Below are 9,911 nucleotides of genomic sequence, written 5' to 3' on the forward strand. Positions count from 1 at the left end.
ATACTATACAGCTATATCTAAGTCTCCACGAACACAAAAAACGCTTGATTTAAATATGCTGTAGGTTAGGAGGCTGAGGCAAGAGGATTGCCATGAGTTGAAGGCAAATCTGGGCTACAAAGTGAATTCCAGGTCAGGCAAAGCTATAGATTCTATAACTTATAGAGTCTAAATATATAGCTATAGATTATCTATTCATAGTCTCTCTCTATATGTAATATATATCATATATATATTATATTATATATATTGCATGCTTCACTACCTGTAAAATGTTAATTCTTAAAAATTTATAACTATATGTCTCAATAATAGGCAAAACAATAGCTGATTATATATATTGATTGCTTCACTACCTGTAAAATGTTAATTCTTAAAAATTTATAACTATATGTCTCAATAATAGGCAAAACAATAGCTGATTTAGTACCCAGTTAGGTTATTATTATCCAAAGAGACTTGTTCACAGTACTGAGTTATGAGCAATAGCAAAGGGTGCAGCAGGAAAACAATCCATTGAAAAGCACCTTACTCCCTTTTTCCTCCACTTTCCAAGTCCAGAGTGTTGCTGAGATGTGTTTTCTGTTCCGTGATAGCAGATGGCACATAGTGTGTGGAGCAGAGAAAGCCCCTGACTGAGTGGCCATGGAGTCTGAGATGGACACAAACATTTTACAGAATCTGAGAGCTATCAACTCACGGGAAACTGGCTAAGCTGTTACCCATATGGGCTTGGCTCTAGATGAATGGCTAGGCTCATCAGGGAGTGTGAGCATGCATGCTTATGAAAAATTGATCAGTATGTACAGACTCGCAGCCATGGCTTCCTCCTCCCAGATGTGTACAGACAGAGCTTGCCCACTTACAGAGACTACCGAGTCTAACCAGCCCTGGGATCCTATCTAATAAACATGCTGAGGTCCAGGTTGGTAGTGGTAGGAAACCCCAACCTAATTCCAGCTTCGCCTTGTATGCACATGCATGTTTGCCTTTTCTTTAATCCCTCCACACCCTGGGGCTGGGTACCAGAACCAAGCCACATGGGCCTTGGCAGCAACATTGTTACATAAAGCAGGGGATGTCTACTCTCAAACTTGCAAACTGAAATTCCTGAATCAGGAGATTTTTAACTTTGCTCAAAGAGGGAAGGTGAGACTTAGTTGAGTGTCAGGGAGAGATTTCATATTGATGAAATAATAACTTCGAGGGGTGAACACACAGCTCTATATGGATGTTTATAAACATCCTGCCAAGTTTTCAATCATATATCATTTCTCAATATTAAATCCTACCTTTTACCAGAAGCAAAACAACCGTGTTGCCTAGCATTTTATGAGAAGACAGTGGTTTATGCATTCATCGATCATGTTTTAATCATGGGCCTCAGTAGTAACACAGTGTCAAAGCAAAAAGCAATATCGGGAAAATCTGATCCTAGCATTGTGTTTGGCCTCTGAATACACAAATATGCACTCAATTTCACAGGGAATAAGTCAATAATATGAGATTTTATATTTGCAGAGAGGGTGGCTTAGTGCTTAGATTTGTATGTGGGAGACATGGAATATACAGTTTTTTTCTGTTAAAACTCTGCATAAAGCAGTAACTTATAAGTAGAAGGCAACTCCATATACAGGTGCCTAACGACGACAATTAATGAAATAACTAAATATTATCACATGAGCATGTGACAGAATAACTTTTTACCTCCTACATCTGAGAGACCCTTAAAATGTATTTTGAAATATTTCCATTCTAATTTACCCTGTTCTTTAAAAATCCTAGTAACTGAATTAGAAGATGGCCAAAGCTATATGAAATTTTACAGATGTACATCTATTCTTATTACAGGTTACGATGGTCTGAAAGAGAATGGTTCCTATAGACTCAAATATGTAAATGTGTAGTCACCAGGCCATGGAATTGTTTGGATTAGGAGGTGTGGTCTTGTTGTAGTAGGTGTGGCCTTGCTGGAGAGGGTATGTTGCTGGAACTTGGCCCTCTCTCTTCTCTCTCTCTCTGTCTCTCTCTCTGTCTCTCTGTCTCTCTCTCTCCTCTCTTCGCTGTCTATGGATCAGGATATAAAGCTCTCAGCTACTGCTTAGGTGCCATTTCTGTTGCGTGCTTCCTGTTGTAATGCTCATGGACTAACCCTCTGAAACTGTGAGAAAGTCCTCAGTTAAATGTCTGCCTTTATACGTTGCCTTGGTCAAGATATGTCTTCACCATGAACAGAACGGTAAATAAAGACAGGCTCTCAGTATGTAACATTGGCTGACCTGGAAATCTCTTTATATATCAGACTGGCCTCCAAATCTTACTGGTCCACCTACCTCTGCCTCCTAAGTGCTGTGATTAAAGGGACATTCCACAATGTCTGGCTTAATCATCTTCATATCAATCTAATTTAGAAGGTACTCAAAAATAAGTGTCTAGATCCTAGGCAATCCATCTTCATGGCATTTTATATTAATCATCTAAAAATGTCAAGTTTAAACATATACAAAAAAAAATCCTTACTTACTTTAAAATACACACAATGACCAATGTCCATAAGGGATTTATAAACTTCCATGTCACATATAATTCTACCGTCCATGGGCTGCCCCTCCCATTTTACCACACAAGGAAAGCCTTATTTTAATAAATTAAAATATCAAAACTCTTGACATTAAATGACTCAATAAATAAGTATATGAACTGAGTTCAGCTAAGGTCCATACATATGTGACTGCTTGCAATCAGTGTGGCCAATCAGGTGATCTGCATGGCTCAACACAAGAGTGCCTTTGAACACGGTGTCTGCACACAATCTAGGTCCCAGTCAATGAAAAAAAAAAAAAGAAAGAAAAAAAAAAGAAAACCACACGGTTTTCTCTAGTGCTGAAACACAGTGAGGTTTTGTGTCTCTTACCTTTACCATGGCTTCTCCCATCCTCCAGGAGCGGCACAACGATAGTGTTGTTCACATTTCCAGGTGACCTGACGGCTGTGTAGACAACCGGCACCGACTGTACCACCACAGGGATGCGATGAACATGACTGAGTTTGTTAGACTGTAGGTTCATGGGACTGGAAGGCGGGACAGGATGAATGATGTGTAAAAACTGCTGGCCGCCCACGCCAGAGGCAGAGGCAACGAGGGGTCCTGGAGATAACACGGTTGACGAAGACGATGCTGAAGATACTGATGTTATAACGGTGGGGGATGAGGCTGGACGGCTAGAAGATGAGGAGGAGGTTGAAGTTGAAGAAGGTGAGGAGGCGGACGCTGTCATGGAGACTGGGGAGGATGAAACAGCGGTAGGGGAGGTCCTGGCTTTGTTGATTGACAAGTCCACTGGCTCAGTTTGTGTCTGGAAGTGATCTACAGGCAATGAGTCCTCTGGGGGCTCCCCTTTCACATTATTTAGCAACAGGGGAACAGCTTCCATATCGGGGTAGTTGTGGACGTTTGGAGACTGCAAGGAGAAAATGGAACAGATTTATCATTATTAATGATATATTTCAATAGATGCATGATTTCTTATTTGAAAGTGTATTAATGTTTCCTTATTGCAATGGGACGTTCGTTTATTCACTCAAAGATTTACAAAAATTTCATTAAGTCACCATGATGGACATTTCCGTTCCACTGGGAGGACAAATACACTTCTTAAGCTAAATTCCCTGTTTATACAAGAGGCCACTGGAATTTTAAAATGATCAGTAAATTCATGTCGAATTTTTGAAAGACAAGCTCAGGGTGTAAAGCTTCATCTTAGAATTGTATAAACAAGACTGGTTTAATTAAAACATCCCCTTTATTTTTCTGAGGATCCCCCCCCCTCCACACACACACGCTGGGGGTGGTTTTCAGTGCTTTCTGAGGAAGGAACTGGGAGTTTTCATCAGATGAGCTGAAACGGCTCCGGCTGTGGAGTTGTGCAATGTCATGAATGATTCTCCCCTTGTGCAACATGATCCGGAGCTAGAGCCAAAACATCATCCAGAAGCAATCTTGGGAAACTTGCTGTGACCTTTCTACATTTGTGTTGGGCACCAGAGCTCCTAAGACACGCTCATTCAGAGACGTCACAAGATTTCTCTAGTCTCCCAGGACTGCTCGTCAAGCTAGCAATCATCTGACATCGTTGAATTATAGCTCTCAGTGCCCGACAAGGTGGTTTTTTCCATTAAGATCTCACTCATAATCATGACACTGAAACCTGAGGAAAGTTTTCAGAAAAATCTTACGTAAGAAAGTTTAAATTGTCTTTTGACTTTTTGTCTAACTTAAAATGATAATTTTGTTTAAGTTCATTTGTATTCTTTAAGTTTTAAGGAGAAAAATTTAATAACGAACACTACTGTTCTCAGCATAGTATTAATGGGCATGAATACACTTTTCTTAATTCCTAAGTTGGAAAAGTATTTATGAAATTCACCCTTCCGGGACCAAGGGGTCCATGTTCTACTGGAGTGTGTCAGTAGAGCCTCGACAGAGAGAACCAGCCCACAGCAGATTATTTTGTTATATCTAATTTAACCAAAGCAACACTCATATTAGTATTATTCTGTTAGATGAAAACCCCAAATCACTATTTTCAGCTATTTTGTGGTTTCAGAACAACAGTTATATTAAATTGGTCATTTTATTCTTCATTTCAGGAAATATTTTCATCTGCTGTTCTTTCTGAAAGAATAGAAATGCATTTAAAGTTTTTTTTTTAAAAAAACATTCTTCTTAAAAACTTTCATTATAGAATATAAAGTTTAGTTCTATTCAAAAGTTATAATAGGCAGTAGTGTGGGGGCGTTGTATTCAGCCACAATGAAAAGAGAGAAAACAAATCAACAGTGGGACCAGGGCACATGAAAGGAAAATGGGCTGATGTTTTAATTCCATTGCCCTATTTTTGGCTAATAGCTGCCCGCAAAAGCATATGAATTAGAAACATAAAGGCTGAATGATCTATAATGCTTCTTGTATGGAATCCTAACTAGGATTTGCACTTTAGGTATTAAAGCAAGGAACACTTTTATAAGCCATCCCAAACACATTAGGAAACAAACAAACACCCAAACACCATAAATTATACCACTCTTGTGCAAATTTGTCGACATTATCACTCCTCCTATTAGAGCGGTATGGTTAGTTTATTCCTGGCATCATCATTAAGGCTTTGTTCTAGAAGAATAATGTGAGTTGTCCCCACAGTATTTTATACGTGCATAGAAAAGTCCTTGATATTGCTTTCCTCCCAGTTAGTAACTGATTCATAATCCAAAAGTTAAATCACTAAACACACTATTAAACAGTACCAATCTCTTTGGGTGGTTACATAGTAGACAAACTAGAGACTCTTACTTTGGAGACAGTGGTTATTTCTACCTTATGTAGGAACAGACTTTTACAAACAGAGGGTTGAGGAGCAGTTCAGATCTGTGGAAGCAGTTCCTAATGAAAATGAAAGAGCGCATTGGCAGATGATGACAAGGGGATCGGGACCCATGGAGTTTATGTAAAGAGGTGGCTTCTAAGGCATTAATAAGCTTTATGAGATACCCCAACTGCTCTGTATTGTGAACAAGAACTCACCACTAGCGTGGCACTCTCTATTTTCCCAACTGAGGAAAACACTTCTTCCATAACCATGGGACAGCATCAGATAGTGACTCCCTCTCAGTCCCATTGGATAGACTAGACCGTTATAAAGACAAAACACACAGAACCCCTAACTCCTCCCAGATGCCCAAGAATTCAACCGCTATTCTTCTGTGTTCTGAATCTTTGGATCAAACAGTAGGGGTCTTGGAAAATTGTGCATGAATTTTTATATGATGGCTACTCTCTAACATACAGCAGTTAAAATGAATCCAGTATATTAAATAACTATGCCCCATCAATATCAAAACAATGAAATCTTTATTTTACCCTTCATCTGCTTTCAGTGTCAATAGGGCATCTTATCCCAAATGCTTTTACTAATCCCTTGAGACACACAATGTGGCAGGTAAAGCTGTTCACACTTCCAGCTTTGGGCAGCACAAACCTATTTGTAAAGTCAGCAGTGTTACAAGATGAGGTCTCTAAATAGCTATGACACCTCTCCTTCCTCCCTTGAAGAAGTGGGAAAGACCCACAAGGCTCAAACTTGGAATCATCATCAGGAATTCATTTCTTTGCTTCCCCAAAGTGGAAAATTGAAATGCATTCATTATGAGATTTGGATCCCTAAGTGGGAAGCTGGAAGGGGCTGCTGGGAACACAGTTGGATGCCGAGAGGGAAAAGAAGATGAGGGAAATAGAGAAGATGAAGAGAGTGCTGAAGGAGCAAAGAAAGAATGGAAGATAGGCAGACCTGGAAGGGGAAGGAGCACCAAGAAAGCAACAGAAATGAACAAAGATGGGAAGCACTACAGGCGATGCTTCTGATGAAAGAACAAAAGGAAGGATTGCATGGTGGAATTTCATCCTTCAGCAACTGTTCACATCCATAGACATATACAGCAGTATCAAGTGGTTTTTGTGGTCCTCCAGTGCCCAAAGATGATGGCTTGGGAAGCTGTCATATAAGCTGAATTTCACTATTGATTGCCTTGGTATGGAAGATGGAACTCTTCCTACGTTCTCACTGGAGAACAAAAACCAACTTCCTAATAATGCCAATGGGGCTGTATGGGAGTAGTGAACTTTTTTCAAAGAGGGATGTAATTTCATTTTCCAGAAAGTTATATAACGCCCCTCGGAAGGATCCACCATAAAATTTCAACTTTTTAATAATGTTCTAGGAAATTTAAGATGTAAGAGCTAGTTAGGAATATGCCTAAGAAATTTGCCAAAAAGTGTTGTAATTAATATAGTTTCTGAAACAAAGGGGAGGTGACACCAATACCTAAGGTTGTTCTATAAAGCCCACATCTCATCATGGCATGAATGCATGTATATACACACACAGTACACTATAGTGGTGGGGTGTAAGACCCTACAAAAGGTGAGGAAGCGCCACCTTTCCCCGCCTATCCCTAGAAAAATGCCTCAGGTAACAGTGCCAGCCTTTTCAGAAGCCCCAGCTATGTGTCATGTCACCTTATTACAAACATGAGGAAAATTCTTTCATATAAACAAACATTTGAGACTCCCTTTCTTGGCTGCCAGGTAATATAAGTTCAGATTTACACAAGTTTAGGGATCAGAGAGGGTGATATTGTTTCAACTTTAAAAGCTATCTTTTTCACATGTATGTATTTATTATTGATTTATTTTAAGTGTACGTGTGTGTTGTATGCATGCATGTGACCGTGCACGTGTGTGTGTGCTTGTGTGTATGCTTGCAGTGGTTCTGGATATCAGAAGACAAGTAAGGACTCCTTCTCTTTTGTCGGTTCTGGGGATTAAGTGCTTTAACTTGCTGAGCCATCTCACTCAGTAAAAGTCTTGAGTGTCATGATGCCATATTTTGGCTTCTAGTAGCCACAGGGCACACAGTTGCACATGATCAACACTGTACATAGAATGATACCCTCACTGCATCCATGTAAGAACACAGTAGACCAGACTGGAGCCCAGGGAAGAGAGAAGCAATAGAAACACAGTAAGAAAGTACAGCTGTATCCCATCGCGAAGAATTTGTTTAATCAGGTGTAGCTTACAATGATGGAGGCAACCTCCCCTCGGTGTTCCTCTTGGCTAAAACACTTCATAGAAGAAGGACTGTAAAATGTCAATAGCAGGGTAGCTTGAAAGTTGTCAGTAAAGTACTTGGTGGACATGCAGGTATCAGATGTTCACTTATAATCTTAGCACTGGGGGAAGCAGAAGCATCCAGCCTGACTGTTCAGTGAGTCCCAGTCTAGTGAAAAAACTGTTGCATAAAAGTGGATTAGGAGGATACTGCATGAGGAACTGAGGTTGCCCTTGGGCCTTGATATACATTAGCAAACATGTGTGTAACCATACATGAACCAGTATATATATATACACACACACACAGTAGCAGCAAAGCTAACAAGGAAATTAAAAACACTGTTGTGTTGCAGGATGAGAGTCTAAATGGAGACAGATATATTATCAAACTAGCTTGCAAAAGTCTTAGTACACATGTAAATATTTCTGAAGCATCTAGTTCATGCCATTTTCCTCTCTATTCCCTCTCCTCCCCTTTGAAGCATAAAGGAAATGACTTTACATTCATAGGTCATTCTAATATAAAAATACAATATTGTTTGGACTTGACACCCTCAAACTAATTCCATTGTGGACTTTAAAGGCTTACCAATGAGAATATGTTTTTAAAACTAAATATAAAAGCACAAAACAAAACAACAACAGAGAAAAGTTGAGGTCAAGGGAAGACAGCAGATTCAGCCAGGAAACTTATGAAATGAGCCCAAGGGGTCAGGTACCACCACAGTCAAGAAGCTTTTTAAAGAGAGCTGGTGTGTTTGAAAGAAAACACATATGACAATCTTTTCAATTTCACACAAATAACTGTTTTGGATTGCTTTGAGAGAAAATTTCAAAGGTATAGTGCCTACTGATTTCAACAGAGTCTATATTGATGTGTGATGTCCTTCTGTATATATGTTGCTTTTATTGGTTGATGAATAAAGTTGTTTTGGCTAATGGCTTAACAGAGTAAAGCCAGGCAGGAAATCAAAACAGATATATACAGAGAGAGTAGGCAGAGTCAAGAAGACGCCATGTAGCTGCCAAAGGAGAAAGACGCCAGAATCTTACCAGTAGGCCACAGCCTGGTGGTGATACATAGATTAACAGAAATGGGTTAATTTAAGATGTAAGAACTAGTTAGGAATATGCCCAAGAAATTTGCAAAAAAGTGTTGTAATTAATATAGTTTTTGTGTGATTATTTGGGTCTGGGAAACCAGAAAATATATGTACAGTCTCCATTTACACTGTATCTCAAGCAAAATAGAGGAAAATCAGGGTGGTACAATCCTGCCAAGTTGGTTGGATGGTTTATGATGCTGTCCAGGGAAGAGGCAAACACTCACATTGAAGTTGGGCATTAAAACAGATCAGGTGGGGCTGGAGAAGCAGTTTAGCAGTTAAAGCACACCGGTTGCATTTCTGAGGACCCAGGTTCAATCCACAGCATCCACATGGCCTCTAACAACTCTGTCTCGCTCCAAGTTTAATGGCCTCTTCTGGCCTCTGAGGCACTGCATGCACATGGTACACGGACTTCTATGCAGGCAAAATACTCATATGCACAAAATAAAAATAATGTTTTTAAAAAATTAAAAACTGCCTAAAATTTAGAAAACAGTAATTTAATATTTATGTACTATTATACATAGAACATGATTTCTTAATTTGTTTAGTAACAAATACGTCAAAAGTCTATAACTATTTGGGTAAAATATTGACAAATTTTTATGTTTATTATGGTTATAAGTCTTTCTTCCTGGGAAAACAGGGGACAAAGTAAATGAGTTCAAGGAATTATATTTGGACATTTGCGTCAATTTGGATTTTGACAAAAAAGAATAGTGGTCAAAAGTACAGCAAATGACTGGGCACAAAAACAGGAGGCAGCAAACAATGACGGCTTTAATGTAGTATGAACTGGGTAAGTGTAAGGGACACACAACCAGCACTGTGGCAATCAGCATAGGTATTAAGCGATCACTTGTCACTAGTGACTGGGGAAGTCAGAGGTGTCAACACTGAACGCCACTGGAAACTGTTTTAGATAATGCTAAGTGGAAGGAACTGTTAGTGGACAAAAGTGAACCTGAAGAAGAAATTTTGTCCCCAGAAAATATTTTGTTCGCAAATGAAAATAAGGAAAAAGTCAGAAAAAAATCCTAGCTTAATGGAGTTTCCATTAAAAGGAATTATATTTCATCTTAAACTCTTTTGTTCTATTTATAAATACAAACTATTTTATGTATTTATATTTT

General features: G+C 39.1%; 1 protein-coding gene across 4 annotated transcripts in view; it reads right to left on the reverse strand.

Annotated features, from left to right (window-relative positions):
* Klf12 (Kruppel like factor 12) overlaps positions 1–9,911 on the reverse strand; it is a 376,554-nt gene that overhangs the window by 144,479 nt on the left and 222,164 nt on the right. For all 4 annotated transcript variants that reach the window (XM_026788334.1, XM_005365358.2, XM_026788336.1 and 1 more), the window contains one exon: positions 2,915–3,461. In XM_026788334.1, coding sequence (XP_026644135.1) covers positions 2,915–3,461 — 547 coding nt within the window. The remainder of the gene's footprint in view (positions 1–2,914; positions 3,462–9,911) is intronic.

This window comes from Microtus ochrogaster, unplaced genomic scaffold (genome assembly GCF_000317375.1).
Source record: "Microtus ochrogaster isolate Prairie Vole_2 unplaced genomic scaffold, MicOch1.0 UNK2, whole genome shotgun sequence".
NCBI classification, from domain to species: Eukaryota; Metazoa; Chordata; class Mammalia; order Rodentia; family Cricetidae; genus Microtus; species Microtus ochrogaster.